Source organism: Mollisia scopiformis (genome assembly GCF_001500285.1).
Source record: "Mollisia scopiformis unplaced genomic scaffold LY89scaffold_11, whole genome shotgun sequence".
NCBI lineage: Eukaryota > Fungi > Ascomycota > Leotiomycetes > Helotiales > Mollisiaceae > Mollisia > Mollisia scopiformis.
Window position 1 is genome coordinate 533,011 of NW_017263591.1, and position 20,958 is coordinate 553,968.

At 47.1% G+C, this 20,958-nt stretch overlaps 5 protein-coding genes across 5 annotated transcripts; 2 read left to right on the top strand and 3 right to left on the bottom strand.

The window, feature by feature from the left end:
* The first annotated feature begins 47 nt into the window (after nt 1–47).
* Nucleotides 48–9,936, top strand: LY89DRAFT_53649 (uncharacterized protein). The gene is made up of 15 exons (XM_018208105.1): nt 48–352; nt 402–497; nt 548–1,465; nt 1,517–3,838; nt 3,888–4,043; nt 4,094–4,508; nt 4,571–4,587; nt 4,634–5,277; nt 5,327–6,128; nt 6,185–6,778; nt 6,828–7,493; nt 7,545–8,474; nt 8,521–8,585; nt 8,639–8,849; nt 8,897–9,936. The coding sequence occupies exons 1-15, from the start codon at nt 287–289 to the stop codon at nt 9,707–9,709; spliced, it is 8,715 nt and encodes a 2,904-aa protein (XP_018071797.1). The 5' UTR covers nt 48–286; the 3' UTR covers nt 9,710–9,936.
* A 24-nt stretch (nt 9,937–9,960) lies between these two features.
* On the bottom strand, nt 9,961–11,030 carry LY89DRAFT_684491 (uncharacterized protein). The gene has a single exon (XM_018214895.1). It carries the CDS (start codon nt 10,536–10,538, stop codon nt 10,164–10,166), a length of 375 nt encoding a protein of 124 aa, XP_018071798.1. The 5' UTR covers nt 10,539–11,030; the 3' UTR covers nt 9,961–10,163.
* Nucleotides 11,031–11,694: 664 nt separating this feature from the next.
* On the bottom strand, nt 11,695–12,716 carry LY89DRAFT_781649 (uncharacterized protein). Its single transcript, XM_018222500.1, has one exon. It carries the CDS (start codon nt 12,215–12,217, stop codon nt 11,813–11,815), a length of 405 nt encoding a protein of 134 aa, XP_018071799.1. The 5' UTR covers nt 12,218–12,716; the 3' UTR covers nt 11,695–11,812.
* Nucleotides 12,717–13,554: 838 nt separating this feature from the next.
* LY89DRAFT_718144 (P-loop containing nucleoside triphosphate hydrolase protein) lies at nt 13,555–15,986 on the bottom strand. Its single transcript, XM_018218394.1, has 4 exons — nt 15,514–15,986; nt 14,852–15,467; nt 14,287–14,801; nt 13,555–14,148 (listed from the first exon to the last, which is right to left on the bottom strand). Exons 1-4 carry the CDS (start codon nt 15,947–15,949, stop codon nt 13,634–13,636), a joined length of 2,082 nt encoding a protein of 693 aa, XP_018071800.1. The 5' UTR covers nt 15,950–15,986; the 3' UTR covers nt 13,555–13,633.
* A 568-nt stretch (nt 15,987–16,554) lies between these two features.
* LY89DRAFT_718145 (uncharacterized protein) lies at nt 16,555–20,731 on the top strand. The gene is made up of 2 exons (XM_018218395.1): nt 16,555–16,688; nt 16,758–20,731. The coding sequence occupies exons 1-2, from the start codon at nt 16,584–16,586 to the stop codon at nt 20,484–20,486; spliced, it is 3,834 nt and encodes a 1,277-aa protein (XP_018071801.1). The 5' UTR covers nt 16,555–16,583; the 3' UTR covers nt 20,487–20,731.
* The last annotated feature ends 227 nt before the right edge of the window (nt 20,732–20,958 follow it).

Consider the following 20,958-nt stretch of genomic DNA (forward strand, 5'->3'; position numbering starts at 1 on the left):
TTCCTGCGGCTGGCATCCGAGCCCGTTCCAAATGCCTGTCTCAAGGTTCGGAGTATTTAGCTGGGCTGCAGATGCCTCCGTATCTAGTTTAGTGATCAGGTGACTGGGCGGAGTTGCCAGCCATGACATGAGCAAAGCTCACTGTTGATAACGAGCTTTGATTAACAAATCTTATACTTGGCACCGTATCGAGATGCTTACTGCTGAGATTGTAACTGTCTCTTTCGTTCAATATTCAATATTGCTCGCTTCAGCATGAAATTGTTGACCTTCGTTCCGAGTGGAAATGGTTTATATAAGTGGCGTTCATGCTGAGAAATGGTCTCAACTACATCAACACTGGTGGCAATTGGTAAAAAACCATTCCCCCGAAAAGGTTGTGCTAACTGAAAACAAAACAGGCTCTCGTTTTGCTTTGTTTTGTATCCATACTACTGGGATTTGGAGTACTTGCGTATAAAATCGTAAAGAATTTATACATATTTTCCACGTTGAAGGTTGGCGAGATCAATTTCGTCTTTGAAATTGTGGCTAAGACTGTTTACAGGGACTTGAATCTCACAAACTTCAAGCGAGAGTGTCAAACCATCTTCAAAAATATGCTGCTTCAGGCTCTATAAAAAGTAGTCAAAAGCGCGTTTATGTGCCGCCCAAATCTCTGAGCGTTTACTTAGGCTCATTCAGTAATCCGGTTTCCTTGGCTCAACTTACGTTGCTTTCGAGATCGGACACGATAATCTTAGATCCACAGCAGCAGAATGTAACAGTTGCTTTTATAGCCCTGAAGGAGCAGCTACACACGCCTAGAGACATAATTGGTCGACTCGACCTAGGACCATCGCGCAACTGGCCCACGGGACTGACAGGCTTCGAGACTGATCAATTGTTTTGTCTTGATCGATGTGTAAGATTTATTCTCAAATGGTATAGAGATCCGAAAGGAGCCAGTAATTGCTTCACTGGTGTGCTTCTTGCTGGCTGGGAGGTATTTTCTCGGCCAGTCCTCCACGAATTATCTGATGTGATTGGGACTTTCGGCTTGACTGTATATTTAGAAATATCAGAGCCCAACTTTCTGGAAGAACCGACCATTCTTGCGACGGACTCGATAGCGGGACTCGTCATTCGTAATGGACTTATTTTTGCCAATGGAGAGAGGCAGGATTGCTTCAAGATGGATTCTTTGAGCACGACGGTTAAGGCATTCGTTTCGCAAGCATGTCTACGAGATTTTAATGTGTTTCTGTGGGAGACATACGACGATAATGCAAGCCCGTCGAATGCAGTTCTACAACGCACCTTTGCCTGGTGCAATTTCTACAGCGTGGTACCATGGATTGGTTGCCGTACTTCTCTTATGGATCTATCCACGGATCCGGTTTTGTATGAACCAATGAAGGCCTTTACCTGGCTGAAAGATCCAGAAGTTGTAAAACTTCAAGATGCTTGGAAGAATAGAAACGTGGTGAGCGATTCATGCTATCACTTTGCATGTACGGTACTGACGCTCCAGAAGGTTCAGACTTCAGGCCACTATAACTTTGACTCGAAGCGGCTCAATGAAATCATCCCGAGTCTCGAGACGGCAATGAATGAGTGCTCTTGCAATCATCCTCTAGCAAAAGGAAAATCAGCTGTCCACTTCGCTATACCTAAGGATGCAAACTGGTTTACCAGTAACATCTCAACAGGAGATGCGATCGGAGTTTCCAGCACAGGCGAAGGTTATGACGCCCTTGGGTGCTTCCCACTTGGAGTAGAGGTGTCAGCTGAAGACTTTCGAGACGTTGTCTCGGTACAGAATCACTTGCAGAGTCTTGGAGTTTTAGATATGGTTTCCTCCTTGGACTTACACAAATTGGGTTCTGTATTCGCGAACTTCTACTCTGCAAATAGACTTTCCAGCTCAACACAGCCTGCATCGTCATTGGTTCGGGAAGCAGTCCTGGACCTTGCAACGATTCTTGCATCCTCAACTCACGACGATATTGGAGAAATTCGATTGTCCTTAGGGCTCCAATCTGGCTTCAGTAGGACGGCTAAACGATATTTCTGGGCGGTATACCATGTCCATCCCTCTCGCACTCTTGTGGACATTTATATTTCCAAGGATGTTGTCGATCTACCAGCTGCTCTATTGCACACCTTCCTGTCATCTCGAGGCATCAGTCGACGCGAATGCTTGGCGGCCGAAACTGCATTTGCAGTATGGAACCACAGTGCCCATCCAACACACGAAATCTCTCCACGCCTTGCTCAAGATCTCCGAGCTCTCACCCCCGAAGACGCTCTTGCTTTACTACAGCGGCTGTCTTTCAATCCGAGTCACAAGATTGACCCTCTCATAAACACAATGAAGTCCATGATCACGAAAAGTCTGTTGGACATTCCTACTTGGAATCAGCTCCAGACTATTAGCTCAGTAAAGTACTTGAACGGAGACATAACAATTGGAGAATTGCTCAGATCCAGGCTCGCATGGCACTGCCAAGCCAAGAATCCGCATCCAAATCTTGGGGTCGCGATTGCACTGTCTATGGAGATCCAAGAGGCCCTTGTGCAAGCGCTGAGACACAGAGACCGTAACAACATTCAGACGATTGTCGAAGCAGTGGGAAACATGCTTGAATTTTCGTCAACAAGCGCAGTCGGAGGCCTCCTCGCGCTAGCATTTTTTTGCACAATGAAGAAGCTTGCCTTCGAAGAAGTCTATTTTGAAGTCACTGACAGAAACCCTTTGTTCAACGATCAAGCGGACCAGTCTGCTGCCTTTGCAGAGCTCTTTGCTCTAGGATCTAGGTGTGAATCCTACTTCGACGTCACTCCAAGTCAGTTTGGAGAACTTCTATCCACAAAATATCGATCTCATTACAGTACACATCAACCACCAATGTTCCGAGAGACGCAAATCGCCCTTAGTTCTGCTTATGCTGAAGCACAGATCGATATTGATCTAAACTACCGACCGACTGGAATGCCTGCATACAAACGCTTCACGTTCCTAAATGTTTTCGCCATTCCCGCTCTGATCGACATACTATTGTTAACAACTACGGGCCATGGACTCTATCTGAGTGGAACCAACGGGAGAGGCTACTTCTTCATGACGCAAGTGGAGCAGCACAGTGCTACCACCGCGCTTATGATTTCTCTTCTATTATCCGGAGCTATTGGCACCTGGATCACTTGCGGTGGGATATACTACTTGGCTTCAATGGCCTTTTCTGCAATGAACTACTTTGTGTTGACTCGTCTTATCGGCGGCTTTGCCTTCACTCTCATTGTTGGACTCTTTGGTTTCATCGTATTCGCATCTACTACATCAGTCTACGCTGGATTGGTCTTTTTTCTATACCTGGTGGTACTGACATCTTACCTTTCCCTTCTTGCGGCCCTTGCAAATTACCAGTTTCCGGGATCGTCCTTCCACTCGGGTCGAGCAACCATTATCTTTTGCGTGCCGATACTCTTCGTTTCTCCTATCACGACCATATTCGTTCCCAACCACGACATCACCATCTATTTAAGTGTTCTTTACTCCTTCGTCAGCCTACTCATGCTAGGCGTCATGCGAGTAGGGGCCAATTGGGTTACTTGGTTTCAAGATATCGTTCTTTTGACTGATGAAGAACTTAGATCTTGGTACATGGATACGCAAGATTCCAGCGAAGCACAGCGTCTCCAAGAGATGCCAGATCCTGCAGCACTGAAGTTAGCCCGCGAAAAGTTGTTACAAGTTGTTCTCGCGGAGCGTAAAAGACTGTTCTTTCTGCCGAATACAAAAGATCTCCTCGTCCGGAAGCTGGCGCAGTCATTCGATGCCACAGAATTTCTTATGGTGAGTGAGATCTACCTTGGACTTTCTCCAATTTCTGACCATAACACAGAGCTGGCATTCTCGATCTACTGGTAGCCCACGGCCCATGATCTTCACTTCATCATGGAACCTTCAAACGAAGGTAGCTTTGTCATCTTTGCAAAAGTCTCAGCTTGGAATCCGTTTCCATAATGGTTTCTTGCATTGGCGCCAAGCGGGCGACGAGGTAACTGTTTCAGCACTATAACGTGATCATGCTAACCTAGTTTCAATCAGATCGGCTGCACTATTTTATATTTTATCGTGGCTCTGCTAGATAAATGGATTTCGCTGATTGATGGTGGCGATAATGTAGGTCTAGGAAACGCAGATGTGTCTATGACAATGCCAGTTGGCTTCAGCCTAGCTTATTACCTTATTGGCGCGGTTCTCCTCGACTACAATGCTCAAGCTCTACACGAAGCCGCTTCGAGAAAGACTGAAGAGCCGATTCATACTGATGAAGACATTCCTCGTGCGGTTCAAGTCAAGTCAGATAATCGAAGGACGGTCTACTGGAGAATCCTTGCTAGTAATCTCGTCTGGCACATATGGGCTCTAGCTGTTACTACCGTCCTCCTTTGGCTTTTTGATGACAGCGACAGGGATACTGGAACGATCGTGTATGTCTCATATGTTTTGGCATATACTGGTGAGTTGAATTTCCAGAATCATGTTAAAGTGAATTTGAGAGCTAAGTCTGGTGTTAACAAGGTCTTTTGTGGTATCAGGTATGAAAGACGCCTCCAATTTCAGACGAGATGCTTATCTCTATAGTATACCAAGGTCTTCTCAGGTCCCCGAGCGTTGAAACCACTTCTAATAGGAGCCACTGCTGGTCTTATCATTGGATTCGCACTTGATCATCATTTCCCGAAATGGGTGTATTCAGATATCATTGGGCTTGGCACAGCGACCTGGACCGCAGCAGTTTTGTCTTTGTGGGCTGGTAGGATAGTTGGACCTAGCGAAGATGTCCCACCACCTATAACTTCCCAACAAGGAACCTATCATGCATATTCTGGACCTGGATCAGATCAAGCTTGGTCTCAAGCCGAACTGCAAAGCCTATATGAGCAGCTTTCCGAACTTTCCGAGAAAGAGCGGTTGAAAGTCGAACCCCAATCGGAGTTTGGAAGACAAGTCAATCTGATCCTTGCCCAGTGCAGGCAAACAGAGCTTTCCGACTTGGCAAAACGCGCATTTCCAGACGCAGAGACACTAATAAATACGAGTGGTAAGCTCTTTAATGAGAAAGTCTTGAGAGTCGCTCTTGTATCGATCGATCACTTTTCAGAACAGGGTCGTACGATGAGAGCTATCAGTTCGCGTGAACAAGATGGATCCATGGTGATCTTTGCTGCTTGTGAGGCGAAGCGTATCACCCAGACCCAAAATCCAATGGAAAGCTTCTACTGGGAGTGAGTAAACGAATCCTGCTTTGAACATGAACACTGACTGAGTACACAGTGTCGCTGAACTAATAATTCAGGTCGCAGCAGAAAAACTCTTTGGGTACTCTACTGACGATGCACTCCTGGCAAGGATACTTTGGCTGAGCAACAACGGACTTTGGAGTGATGCTTCAGGACCAGCTGTCCTCGAGACTCATTTTCGAGCCCACACACTTGAAAATATCTCAACCCTTTCCAAACACTTGCAGAAACAATTACTACGAGGTTTATGTTTTGGCATTGATGTTGATACTGAGTTTGAAGAGTTACCAGAAGACATTCGTCAGCATATCGTCAATAGGTGTCTGGGAATTCCCGATCGACTCACTGAAGAACAGAAAGAAGCTATGAACAGTAAAGTCAATCGCACGCCTGGTTTGGATTTCGATAAATATGTCGCAAGACGAGATTTCGCAGCCTTTTCATATGCACGAATGATTGACCTCGTAAAGGAAAGGACTATTGGTGACAGCTCGAAGCCGCTTGGTCGAAGATCAGAGGGACAATCTCAGATCGTCCTTGAGCCACCTTCTCCTGGAGCTACGATCAAATTTATTGATCTACTTGCTCGAGCTCCACCTCCCAAATACTCAATCTATGATCACATCGTGGACTATTCGGGGGCTGCGTACCATTATGTTGGGAAAGTTTGCAAGTACTTCTCTATTGCCCTTGTCGCAGACCCGGAGTATCAGAGAGAGCTTGATTGCGCTTTTCCTCATGGGAAGAATCCAGCGAACCTCTTGGCTCGGTTCGTAGTCCTGGCAATGTGGTTATGGGTTAAGTTATTTCAGAGGATGTTTCTGCCCGTGTTTCTGGTAAGTCTTAAAGTGGTCTGCCCTGACTAATGTGGAGACGTGGTTAACAAGCATAGTTTTCTCGTCGCAAGAGTATTACCACTATTTGGAAGAACATCAGAGGCATGGAAGTATCGATAATCCGACGGAGGGTCTTGGTTCGAAGCGTTAATGGAGTCTCAACAGGTTTCATTCACTCGAATGGCGACCGGACATTTCAAGTACGACAATTTCGTGGCGATCTCTTGTCCGAACCTACAAACGACATTGATCTAATTGCTATCAACACCTACACAAAAGGCATGCGTTTGGTCAACAGAGTTGAAACAGATCATGGCAAGATCATAAATGAGTATGCGTACGCATACGTGGACGTCGGATTACAGACAAACAAGCAATTGTCAAAGTCAAACTTCTCTATGGTGCCTGTCAGCAGGAAATGCACCGCAGGTCGGAATGAGTTTCACGACATCTCCTACACGAAGAAGGGCCAAATAGATTCAGGCTCATACACCAAAGACGGCAACTTGATCCGATTCAAATATCATTACCAACAGTCAGACAAATATATAGGTGGTCTTCTTCGAGCAGAATTTGTTTTACCTCACTTGAGCTGCATGGTCTCATGGTGTGCCCCACCAAGAAAAGCCGCAGAGCGGCTAGATACCTGGGTAAGATACATTATCATATAATTCGGCATAGGATACTTAACAGATTTAGATTCCTCATTCACAGGTGATCGAAGCTACTTTCGTGGTAGGTCCTGATGTCTGGGAAAGCAGGTTTATCTACGATCACAAGTTTGATCACCCGAACATACTTACCACGCTAAATGGAAGACAAAAGGTCGATACTCCCGACTTTATCTTACACGATCATCTAGATCTCCTTAAGAAACCGGAACATGTCTTGTTCCTTGATGACAACCCCTTATTTGGCTTCAAATCAATCTCCTCGAATCCCATCGCAAAGCTATTCCGAACAAATACTCGCCGATACCCGATATCAACGTCACAATCACGCTCCTTGTTATGGAAAACGTGGAAAGACAATCCGAAATTTGATGGAGTGATCGTCCGGTGGCTAGATGAGCGTCTTCTACGACGAGAACCAATCCTCAAACCGTACTGGCGAAATCGCGACTTTTGCAATTTGCAGGCCGCAGAAGCGTACTTGGACAGTCATCGAGATACAGTCACGGCAACTGTGGATCTCGACAACAGCATATCCGGGTGGACTCCTCTTGCAATCAAATTAAAGGACTTGTACAGCTTTGGCTCAGGTGGCGATGCATGCAGCAACACGCGATCAAAAGCTGTTGCAGAGGACGAAGACGGAAAAGCCTTACATGTGATTGCTATAGATACTGGAACATGGCCTAATGAGGTAAGTCCTGTTATGACTCTTTCACAGCCGCAAGCCGCTGACAAGTGCTAGGGAGGAGGAGTGTCGGCTTGCAGAAGCGATGTTATCAACAATCTCCGAACAATCAAGTGGCATATGGTAGCAGAGTCAGCAAATGACTTTGGTCTCCCAAAACGCCAAATTGAGCGAAATGTGCACTCACTGAAGGTCGTCCCTCTGTGGGGCCTGGATCTTCTGACGCCAACGCATGGCCTCTTCAGTAATCGACTAGAGTCCGAGATAGATCATGTAGCAACTCATATCACCCGCCTGGACATTCAACGCACGTTCATACCAATTCTGGCTGCTCTGGTGCGTGGTGCGCGAGCTCTCGAATTTACAATGAGAGACGCCAAACAAGTTACCAGAGCACTTGTCAATTTGAATGCATACTTCAAGGACTCGAAGAACTGGACTGCTGTCTGGAAAAGTGATGTAGTGAAGTCGGCCTGGCGCGAGCTCTGGCTTTCAAAGTCAACCGCCAATGTCCGTCCATCATCTCAATGGCTTAAGACAGAGCATCCCACACTTGGACAGCTTGACCAGGGTCTTGAATTATGGTCAAGATACCTTTTCATCTTTTCGATTCCAATTCCAGAGAAGATGCCTCCTGTGTTCCAGGCATCTCATCATAGTGTCAGTGCGTCTTATGGTATTGTCTGCAAGATCAAACGTGGATGCACACTCCAAATTTGGGACCATGCCATAAGCTGGAGAGAAACAAATCTCTATTTGTCTTCCGTACTGTGCCCGTTGTCCCCATTCACAAGAAACTCTCTTCTGGGCCTGATGCGCATGACATCTGTCCTAACTTTGCATCATGCAGACACTATTTTGCCTTGTGCCGACTTCTTTAATCCAGGCTGGGAGGTTGAGATCGGTACTTGTCAGGGCAAGATCGAAAATCGAGTAGCTTTCAGACGAAAAATTGACCCGGTCGTGAATGGTATCACAAATATGGAGGTAAGATCTATGTTTCGAGTAAACAAACATTACTAACATTGTTCAGCGCTTCGCTCCAGTGAAGGATATCAAAACCAAGACACCCACTGTGACTATGCTGTCTCATGTCTGGTAAGCTACTGTACATTCTTGTCCGCATTGTACGTCCAGCTAAGAATTGTCAGGTACGCTAAGGATATTAAGACTGCATTGCTGGCTGCCGATATAATTATTAACGAATGGGGGTTTAAAGACTATAGACTCGAGATATATGGTGCTCTCGACAAGGACCCACCATACACCGCAAATTGTCAAGAGATCATCACGACGAAGTCTTTGCGACATCAAGTGTCGATGATGGGCGAAGCCAACCCAATCCATGTGCTTGAGCGGACAGTAAGTTTCATTGTCTGTTTTGTAGATCTACACTGATACTGTAGCAGTGGGTGTTCTTGAACTCGTCGATATCCGAAGGCCTACCACTAGCACTTGGCGAGGCCGCACTTACTGGCGCACCAGTTGTCTGTACCGATGTTGGAGCATCACTTCGGGTTCTCACTGACCCCTCAGATGGATCATGTTACAGTGCAGTTGTCGCTCCCAACGATGCTCGTGCCTTGGCGCGCGCGCAAATCAGTGTCCTTGCGCTCCTTGGAGAATGGAATCAATATTCCGACGCAACTGCTTGTTCCACATCCACAACAGACTTTTCCTTCCCTGAAAGTCCAGCTCCAGATGACATAACACGAATTACGAGACGGATGTATGAACAGAGCAACGCTCGCCGAAAGCTTGGCATGCGTGCCAGAGAAATCGTACAGAAATCGTTCAGCGGAGAGAGATATCTAAGAGAGCATGAACAAATGCTTTGGATTGGGAAGTCGAAGAGGGATATGTATTTGCCGGTGAATGAACGACCGTCGGCGAGGACAATGAGCTCTGTCCCGGGGATGATTATGAATGTTGACAGCAATGTTGCGCTTCTTAGATCGAACGCGCGAAAGCCAAGTTTGCAGTTTACGGAACAGAGTACGAACACTTCGAGCTCTATGCCATCATTAGCATATGAAGGCTCGAGTCTTAGACCAACTAGTATTTTAACTGATAGAGTGCCAAGTGGTTTTGGTCAAGTTGTATTTGGTGATGAAAAGTGGGTGAAGAAGCCGCAGGCGGCAGTCACGAGCGGGCTCATTCCTGGGCAATTGAGAAGAGAGTCTAGAAAGATTGGCTCTGGGTCTGGAGATTCTATGGTGTAGTTGCTAGTTGCTAAGCATTTTCGAGGATGCGCTTGATACGCGAATTGCGCTGAATGCGCTGAATGCGCTGGTTGCGCTGCCATCGTTGTAGCTTAGATCTGCGCACGCACTTCTCAAGCATTCTGATTCAAATGACTTGGTGGACATTCGTTTTGATTGAGAATGGTCACAAACCACGCAGAGAACCTACCACGCTATGTTTTAACACACGCGATTGAAGGCAATGCGGACGGGAAGGATATTGGAAGAATACCTAGGTACTTATCGCCGCTCAATTGTGGCTTGTGGCTGTGCTAGAACAACATCACGGGTTATTGTCATACAGGGCTGTGTCCCGTTTGTTCCAAAGCATGCCATCTGTTCGTCTAAACTCGTCCAATTGACTCCTCATTCTATTCCTTGAAAGTCCATAACTCCCATGACCGTTTATCCATTCCCAAAGGCCACCAAATCATCAGCACTCCTCCATGTCCCTCGGCACTATAATTCTCCCATCCCTATCTCTCCCCAACCCCCGATTCAATATCTCATTCACCTTCGCCAGCATCTGAAACGGCCAAAACACAATCGTCCACCAAGTTCCCCACACCCAGACTAGAAGATTCAACCCAAACTCTTTTGCTTGATAAGTCAAATCAAGCAACCAAATGGCGCCGAAGATAATGACGCAGACTCCAAAAGCGATCAGGACGCCTCCACCGTAGGGCCAGAACTCATCATGTAGAATCTGGCTTGTGGTGAGATGTATTGCTGTGCTGGTGGGCGAGGCCGTGGTGAGGGTCGAAGTCGGAGCATCGCAGGGCTGGAGAATCATGGTGGGGTTCGCCATGATTGAGGTACAGGGGTATGCGCCTGTTGGTATTGCGCTTATCATGTTCAATCGATAAGAGATCGAGGGTACACAGAGGATTTGTTGGTGTGTGAGTTTTTATGTAGGACAGTTTCCGAGGGAGTGGGAAGTTTGTTGTAGATATTTGAAGCTGAGGTTCGAGACGAGGCGTTAGGCAGACGGCGGGGCGAGGCTGCGGCTGCTTTTGTCGAGAAAACGCCACAAAGCTATGGTGGTAAGTCTGCGATCAAAGCTGAGTCCTAAAATTCGGATGAAAGTCGTCTATATGCCCGTTAACCCTTTCTTAATGTAAGATTTCTCGTCTCTATTTTATTATAGCTCGCTTAGCATTGGACTATAAAAAGGGGAAGTAAACTATCCTGTCTTAGCCAATCAGAGCGTTCAACATCAAGCGAATGCCTATTGGCTCAGTAACTACTTCATAACGATTTGCTTTTTCTTCACAAAATTGCATAATTTGTGGAATGAAACTCAGTACAAGACGAAAAGTTTACAAATGCTAGGCAGATTGGCTTTTGGAAGGAAATCTTTAATTATCCATGTCTAACCGAGCAAAAAGCAAACATTTTCCCAAAGCACAATTCCATGACAAAGAATCCAGTCGCTAATAGCGGCTACACAAACTCCCCTCGCGGAAAGCTCCTTCGAGATCCCGGTGTCACACAAAGCTCAGCAGCAGAGCCCCAAAAGGCCTCCGTGGGGGTTCCCGTGCCTTGATTCGGCGAGACATTCTGACGCCTCTTTTCATGCACAACGCAGAAATCTATCGTGCACGTGGAATATTTCCAAAGCTTATGGGTACACGAACCCCGCTCTGGAGAAGGTCACGATGGGCATTGCACGGTTCACTATGGGGCCTTTGGTGTCAGGGAAGTGATTGAATTGCATAATTTAAGGAGTATCTGTTGGACTATTTGTATGCCAAGATTCTGTGTCGTACTGTAATCATAACCAAAAGATGTGTGTTTCGTCACTTTCATTTTCTCGGGTCGTGTCCGTTTCTTCGTGCGAGTGTATCTCAAAATCCGGTCCCACATGACTCCACCAGTATGCAAGTTCCCGGTTTGAATGTCCAGGGTGGTTTTGAAACTACATGAACAGTGATCAGTCCTTCAATTGCCCATGAATAAACATGACAAAAACGTACCCCTTCTTATCTTCATCATCAACAACAACAAACTAACTCCCGTCCCCTTTCCTCTTGGCCTCCTAGCGCTATCAAGCTGCCGGCCATTGAGGCTCCTCAACATATGTCAGAAATCTTCACTGCTTTCTCCCCATCTCTCTCGTCTTTTTGCCTGCCAGTCTTTCCAATAGACAGCAATGACAATTGGGATCATACAGCAGAGTATAATTCCGCCCAACCCAATGACGATCGTCGTAGCCCAATCTGCGCCTGAGAACTTGTTGTCCTTGTATACTGACGCAGCAGATGTCGAATTGGACGTTGAGTTATACGCCGAAAGGGAGGGAGTGGGGGTCTGTGTATTCAATGCAATGATTGAGGTAGAGTGAGAGGATAAAGCTGTGATCGTCACAGTTACGAAATTCGGAAGGGTGGCTTCAGAAAGGGCGGATGAAGCGGTACTGGTAGCGATACCTCGCTGCTCCGAAGACGCGGCACTCGGGAACGAGAACAAGATTGGTACGGTTGACATCTTGGCTCAATTGCTGGGAGTATTTTAGATACTTTTTCTGGGTCCAGCGCCAAGTTTGGGCTGGGGAGTTGGGGGGATTCGAAGAGGTTCTGGACCGAATGCGGGAAGTCGGCACGTTTGCCAAGAATGAAGATCTGGGGATTGGGGTTAGGGGATGCTATGTATGGGAGGGAAGAAGTGGAGATAGGAAGTTGTCACGAGACTTAGTTGGGCATGGGGGCGTCTGAGAGGATGCCACGATGTCGTGGGGGAGAGAAGAAAGGCGTTCGACTGGATGAGACGTGCAGGAAAATGTCGTAGGGATACCGAATAGGTTCTTGGGATTGAGAACGTGCGTCTGTTGGAGCTGAAATGTGGAATTATTCTTGCAACTGACCTCTTCATCGCAAAGCACTTGCATGAGGAGAATACTTGTGAATGAGGTGGATTTCTGTATCAATGTGAGTTGTTGTATATCAATTTTCACATCTTGGAGGTGTCCGAAATGTCGAATGTCAACGTGTTCCAGTTGAGTCGTCAAGTAGCGGTGTGTTACATTGACAAAATCAGCTCTCGAGTGGAATGTCCAAGCGGAGACTTATGATTGACTCGATTCTTCGACCAGATAGCAAGATTGTTAAAGAGATCCAAATATAGCTAGATATCGCCGTTCTTGTGCACTGGTGGATGACCGAATACCGAACAAGTGGTGAAACGGCATGTTTCGTCCAGAGGCGGGCAATCACGAGCATCATCTAGCGAGTTTGAGCTTTTCATATTGGTGAGATAAAACTCATCGCATTTGTTTAGTTGGAGTAGAGCATACTTCGTCTTCTTTCTTTCAAGCTTTTATTTCAGAATCGGTATCCCACCTAAATCACGAGCTGAGGAGTCTCAACATCGACTGGCGTCTGCCTGCATTGGACTCGGACTTGAGCTAGCGCAGTGATGACAATGTGACGACAACATGTCACACTTCATGGAGCTCACTTGTCTATCCTAAGAAATATCGATTGATGTCCCTCCGATTTCAACGCACGTTGGCGTCAATAATCCAACGGGTGACAATTGTATCAAGTATCAGAACACTAGATTTTAGGATCGAGGACGAAGTGTCTTCGAAATCGAAGATCCAGCGAGTATAATCAGCAAATCCACTCGTTCAGGTTCCTTGTTGTTCTCCAACTCCTGTCAAGTGTTTATAGACCCCGCTGTAACGTTAAGCGAGCAAAAGAAGGGAATCGACGTCGTACTTCAGGTCGCTCTTACACCACCCCCAAATCTTAGTCCACATTTGGGACCTATCCCATTGATATTGGTCCTCAAAGTCTAAAACAATGTTGTTGTATATTCTAGTTCTCATGTACTCATATACGCTGCATGATACATATTCAATGTGTGTCTAAAACAAAAGAGAAAACCATCGCCTGACCCTTGTTACGCCAATTCCAAGTCCTGCCTCTCCACATTCAGCACCGTCTTCAGATGCGAGTATTGCAACGGAACACCCTTATGACAAGCCAATAGTTGACCAGTCTTAAGAACATTCTTGATCTGCCTTCCATTAATCTCCACATCGGCAAGTTTCGCGATATCGTCCTCGGACAAATCATGTTTGACACCTCTCTCAAGGAAATTCTTCCAAACTTGGGTTCTGGATACTTTGTCCAAGCCGGGATACTCCATTGAGATATGGATTCTGCTCTGGAATGCAGGATCCATGTTCTTGACACGGTTGGTCGTCAGGAAGAGAATACCTTCGTAGTATTCGAGAGTGCGGAGGAAAATGGAAACAATCTTGTTTCGCTCAAGATCGTGGGCTGAGCGAGCTTCCAGGAAGACGTCACACTCATCCAACAACAGGACGGCGTTCCATTTCGCTACCATTTCGAGAATGGTTGTGAGACTGGTTTCCACCTCGGACGATTTGATGCCAAGATCTCCAGCACTCACTAGAGGAAAGATTAGTACTTGCTTCATAAAATAACTAGCAGCCAAAGTTTGGGGAGGGATGAAACTTGTGCGAGAACCAAAGTATGGCATATGTGAAAGTAAGCGAGAAGAGGAAACAAAGAAAAAGGAATGCGTACTCATATAGAGTGGTGTACGCATATTCTCAGCGACTGATTCTGCTGTCAAGGTCTTGCCGATACCTGGACCACCGCTCAAGAGCATGATGATGCCTTTGCCCTTACCAGAAATGACATCGTCAAAATTATCCTTGTATTTAACCTGGGACTCGGCGAATGCGAGAATCAACTCTTTCTGGTCTTCGGGAAGAACCAAATTGGCAAATGCAGACGAATTCCACACAATCTCAGAGACGGAATCCACAAAGAATGAAAGCCAACGCTTTGTCTTTAAAGTGTAGCCTTTCAATAGAGGAGAGCAATGAATTAGTTGTTGATCGGAGAGTGGAATTCGCTTGATCTCCTTGCCGGCGACAGAATCGTGGGAAGCTAAGTCATCGTCATCCTCGGAGTCGTAGACAGATCCTTCGTCCTCGGAATCTTCTTCATCGGAGACGGCGGCCTTTGATTTGATCTTGAGAGGTGCAAGATGAGGCAGGCTGTTTGGATTAAATTTGCCATATGCAAATGTATCACTAGAAAGTCAGACAAAAGCTCATTGCATGATGGATCAAATGACACTCACATGATTACGCGACTGTCGACAGTAACTTTGATGTCTCGACCACACATGTCTTTTCCAATTGCGAATGCCTTGTACGCCTTGTAGTGATAACCATGATAGTGCTCAAACAGCTTACCGCGCTTCAATAACGAGGCTTGAATCTTCTTCTGCTCTGGGTGAAACTCTAGTGGGAAAGCATCGAGAGCAGAGATTTGCATAGTCCCACCGAAGGCCAAGATGAGATGTTGACAACTGGCATAGCCAAATCTGTCGCCATCCCATTCTACCTTCTGTGAGTTCACTCCATAACATGGGCCATATTTGGGGTGGTCAAAGTAATTGCCGTTGGAGAATTTGGAACCACAGTCACGACCCCACTGCTCTGTATACAGCGTGGCTCCAGGTTGAAAGATCGTCCAGAGATGCTCGAAGGTGATGACCTTGTTCTTGATATAGTCGTTCTTTGCTGCAATTGTATCCTTGAGCTCCGCCTCAAGTGTCTTGTAAAGAAGTTCCAAATGCTTCTTCGTTTCCTCATCTTCTTGTTGGTCTAGGGCATTCGTGAACTCCGTCCATCGATGAACGAATGGGTTGAAAGGTGCTTGGAAGATCAGTCGCTTGAGGGTTGGAGTGACACCTTGTAATTGTTAGCCAGGTCTGGGACAATCATGATTATGACTTACCAGGATAGTCTTTCAACACCTTGGTCAGAACATTTTTGAGCAGAGGGCTTTGAACGACAATGCTGTCAATCTCGAGTTTCTTTCGGGAGTCGAAACTCTTTTTGTTGCGAACAAGGATAGCATATCGAGCAGTCATCTCATTCTCAGCTGCTTCGTCCAGGTCGTCTGGATACTTGTCTGTCCACGTGTGGCGTCCTCGATCATCCTCTTTCTGATAGAGGTTTTTGAGACCACACTCCATACCGACCTTGGTCACCTCTTCAGGTTCCTCTTCTTTTGCAGAAATATCTTCTGCTTTTGTATTGCCATTGACAGGAACGGCAGACTCCGGAGAGTGTCCATTGACCTTGTCGGTTTTTATGTTCAATTGGGAAGAAACGTCTGACGAAGTCCCTTCCTGGGCAGCGTGCCCATTCTCTACAGCGCTGGGAGCCATTGTGACTAGAGATTGCTTGAAAAGAATAGAATTTGTCAGGAAAGAAATGCTGATTGAAGAAAATAAGATACTTGAAAATACCCTCAACTTTATAAGAAGAAGACAATGGATCTACTTTGACCAAGTCTAGGCGTCAGCCTTTGGCCAACACATTGACTCACCGGGCTACAGGCCAGAACAATGTGAGATTGTGGGGAATCTCCAGCTCCGACGTTGAAATTCCATCCAATAATGTGGATGAGCAACTTCAAGTGGGAAATTCGCCACAGACTCAACCCAGAGTCTGCCATAAAGACTGCCTTCGGTGTCATACCGTTAAATCCTTCGAGGCTTCTGCCTGCCAAAAGGCGGTAATCCCAAGCTAGCCGCTTGGACAGCATGAGAAAACTCAAATCAGAGCTAGATGTCTTCTTACCACAGATCTGCTCACCCAGTGACAGCATGTACTTAGATCTGATGTTGCCTGAAGCTCTCCAAAGGAGTTTTGGAGCCTTACTATTTTAAGCGTAGGCTAAATTCGATATCACGTGAAGTCGCTATTCACGCTAGTGCCAAATCCATCTTTTCTGCAAGTCGCGACCGCGTTTTGCCACCTTCAATGACATCTTGTATCTTGTGAAGATGATCATGAAAGATGCCGTACGCAAGTATCAAAGCAGCTGAGCAAGCTGCGCTACGCGGGATTGTCCCAGACACCGATACTCAGCTTTGCGAGGGAATCCAGCAGGATTTGTTATCAGTCAGTGATCTGCAGGCACCCTCAAGCCTCCAACAAGGTCAAGGGCTTTAACGCTAACCAATTCTGTAGAGCCCTGCCAACACGCCTCATCACGTCGCGTCGGCGAATCTCGACGCCAATAATTTCGAGCCTGTCCCTGAAGTTGAGCTCGAGGACGAGCACGAGGAGGACGAAGACGAGGAGGAATGTGAAGATGAGCTGCAGTTTGATGCCAATCACGCAAAAGATCACCAGATTCCCGGCGAGGCAGCTCAATTGATTTCGGACTTCAATTCTCAGCGTGAGGACGCGAATCGACTTTCGGTGGACGATGCTGGACCCGAGAGCCATGATCAAGTAGCTCAAATTCAGATCAGACGAGACAGTAAAGGCAAGCTGAGAGCATTCACGATCAGTGGGGAAGAAGTTAAGACTGCCAGCTTCGAAGGGAAGTACCGCGCAGCTGTGGAAGCACAAACGCAGGAGGCAGCAATGGAGGATCTGACCCAGAAAAGCTCGATGTCTTTAACGCAGGAGAATCCCGAATCAGCGTATCAACACTTTGATCTTCAACAGGCTATACACGAAGAATTTCCTTCTACTGCGACCCCAGACGATGGGAAAACCCACGGCTCGATACCGAATCTACCGCAAGACTCCATTCCTTCAAAGCAGCATGCCTCCACGAGGACCGAATCTACTGCATATACATACCAAGAGCAGGATACCGGGCATGTGAAGCTTGACTTTGAGCCTGGCGTGGATGAGGACGAAATGGATAATGCTATGGAAGATGGTATGGACGATGACATGGACTCTCAGTCTCAAGATGCATATTTTGCTGCTCCGCAACTTGGAATGCACTTTGCGGCGCCATCTTACGATCCACAAACACCGGTTGCTCCCGTCAATCCGTTCTCCGAAAAAGGATCTCTCCTGAAGGGTTTCGAGATGTTCAGTGCCACCCAACCCTCATCAGTGGCTCGACACGCAAGTCCAACCTCATCCCGACCCTCGCCGGATGTATATCATGATTTCACATCACCACCCAAGCGACAGCGAACCAACTCTTCCCCTCTTACACGACTTTACGAACAGGATGTGGAAACGTCACCATTACAGTCGTCAGTTCGTGGTCTCTTGATGAATACTTTATCCTCAGACTTCCCTGAATCTACTGTACCGAGAACTTCTGGGGTGCAATCCTTTGACATGGTTCGGAGCAATTCACTGCCTGAACCTCGACCTTATGTTTCAATGAAAGAGTCTCAAGAAAAGAGAAAACGAGAGGATCTGGGTTCGAACTCGGATTCTGATGGTTCTGATTCTGACGGTACTTTCACGCGAAAACGGAAACGTGAAAGAGAGTCGCGGATACAGAGAGAGCTCTCCACAGTTGCAATTCCTCCAAGGCGTGCTCCTGCCACGGTCAGACCACAGTCATCTGCATCTCCTGCTATCGAGGTGCCTTCCACTGGCAGGCGTCGTAGTATCCAGGAAAAGTACCTTGCACAATGCGAGGGGCAGGATGCTCAGGACACCGAACAAGATACTCAACCGGATGACTACATCGCTGATTCACAGGGTGGACCAGACCAGAATGCATCCGCTCAGGTCCATGATAATGCCAAAGGACACAATGTCGACTTAGACATGGGACAAAGCTTAGCAGTATCGGATACGCCGTCAAGATCGCCTCGCCGGGTTGGTGACGCCCCCGGTCACCCTCAATCTCAAAACCCAGCGTCGCTACCAGAAAATGGGTTGCATGTTGATCAACAATCACAGCCACAAAATCCAGAGTTGGCCAATGATGCTGAACGGTCCTCACCTGGGCCCAGCCTGCCGTTAAAAGAATCTACTGGGAATCGCAGCAATACACGGACGCCCATTGCACAAAAATCTAACTTGCTTTCGGATGGAATGATTCCCGAGACCAGCCCACCTGAGGAACGGATTCGGCCTATGGGCGAAATAGCAAGTATTTCATTCCGAGAAATCCAGATTGACATGAGCGATCTTCCAGGGTTCAGTCAAGATCCGGAATTTGAAAATGTCCTGCGTCTGGGATCGCCACAAAGTCCTATTCCGAGACCACGAAGCTTCCGTCAAGGCATGCCCTCACAAGAGCCACTGAATGTGACAGTTGCTCCTGCACAGGTACCTGGCCAACTTCCAGAAGTCCCTACTAGTTCTGCTAATGTCCCATCAACTCTTCTTAATCAGGGTCAACCTGAAGTTACAAAATCGAGTTCACCTCTAACGCCTGTAGTCAGTAATGAAGGCATGGTGGAGGAGGAAGATGCACCATCGCAGAATGATAACCCAGTTCCCGAGAATCCGATCCCCGAATTGCCTCAAGAAAATATTAGCGAGAAGGGAGACATGAACAATGAGAACCAGAACGAACAAAGTCAAGATCAAGGGGACATTGAGGAGGATCCACCAGGCAAACATGACGCTGCTCACGAATTGACAGCCGATGCCACAGAATCGAAATCCTCGACTATAGATGACGGCAACCAAGGTGATGCCGACATTGTCCAAGCAGCGGCCGAACCATCATCACCGAAGCAAACAGGCCCAAGAAGGAAGGCCGACTTGAAAGCTCCTGCCAGATCGCTGAGAAGCTCTGAGGCGAAGGCGACAACTTCGAAAGCATCGGCTCGTGTTACGAAGACCAAAAGTGCAAAAGAACTTGATAGATCAAGTGCGTCTTCAACTCCAACTCTCACTCCTGCAGAACGGTCTAGCACGCGCAGTCAAGCTGCTCGTGCAAAGGCATCAAAACAATCAACCCCAGCAGCAACCGGCAAGCGTACCTTGAGGCGCCAACCAGGTGTTACACTTGTCGAAGACGATGATACGCCTATGATGTCTACTCGAAATGCCAAGCGACACGTCACAGCTAAGCTCCCCAGAGAAGATAGTGAAGACCCTCTAACATCGACTCCTGCGTCTACCCACAAGAATGGACGGTCAAAGAAGTCTGGAACCACATTGTTCGATAAAATGGCATTTGCCGTTTCGTACGTTAAGAATAGCGAGGAAAAGGATACCGTGACTAAATATATTGTGGACAACGGTGCTCGTCTCCTTCAGGATGGATTCGATGCACTATTTGATGTAATTCCTAAGACCGCCAGTGAGGACGCCCAGCTCTGCCTTTCTGGACCCGCGGAGTCACTAGGCTTTACAGCGTGCATCGCCGACGAGCACTCACGGAAGGCTAAGTTTATACAAGCCTTAGCGCTTGGCCTGCCTTGCATATCTGGTCGTTGGGTGATGGCCTGTGTGGCTAAGATGGCTATTGTCGACTGGGCGCCGTATCTACTATGTGCTGGCCAGTCCTCATTTCTTGGCAATGCCGTCCGAAGTCGAATCCTTCGCCCCTACTCCGCTTCTGACGCGGAGCTGGCAGATGTGTTTGCAGCACGTGACAAATTTCTCGAGGGGAAATCGGTTCTGTTCGTTACTGGGAAAGGCAAGACGGAAGACAAGAGAAAAGCTTACGTCTTTCTCACCCGAGCACTTGGTCCAGCTCAAGTCGCTCAAGTGGTGGACTATCAAGAGGCGAGAAAGCACCTAACGGAGAGCGAGGCCCAAAATCAGTTCTACGATCTTCTCTTCGTTGAAAAAGACGAGAGCGTAGCAGATTCTGTCGTCTTTGGCGCTGCCGCGATGATGAGCAAGGCGGGAAAGCGCAAGCGCTCCGTCGAACCTGTGGAGCTAGGTATGCCTCCACCAAAGAAGATTAGGGTCATCGGAGACGAGACTGTGGTGCAAAGTCTAATCTTGGGACAACTACTTGAAGAATGAAGAAGATATTGTACGATCAAGAGTGGTAGATATGGGTGTCAGGGGCCAAAAATGGGAACATGGATTAGGTTTTGCAATTTGCATGCCTAGGAGGAATATTTGCTAATGCTAATAGCTGGCGTTACGATAGGCTACTGTCTGATCAACGGAGCTGGAAGGAAGAAAGGCTTTCCGATTTATGATACCATTACAAGTTAACAGCGACGTGCTGTAAACCAAATCTAGCAATAATAGCGTTTCCGGCCTTGAAGAGTTGTCGTCAGCCTGTGCGCTTTTCCCATTTTGCTTCCTTTTGTTCCCTACATCCGGCAAGTGCCAAGAAGTAAATCGTCTCTACTCATGTTCACATTTTGCTATACTTTCAATGCAAGATCTCGATTGCTTCCGAGCTTATCATTACTTTACCAAATTGTTGTAGCGCAAGATAATATTTCACTCACCCTGAGATGCGGCTTATAGGCGTGTGAGTCCA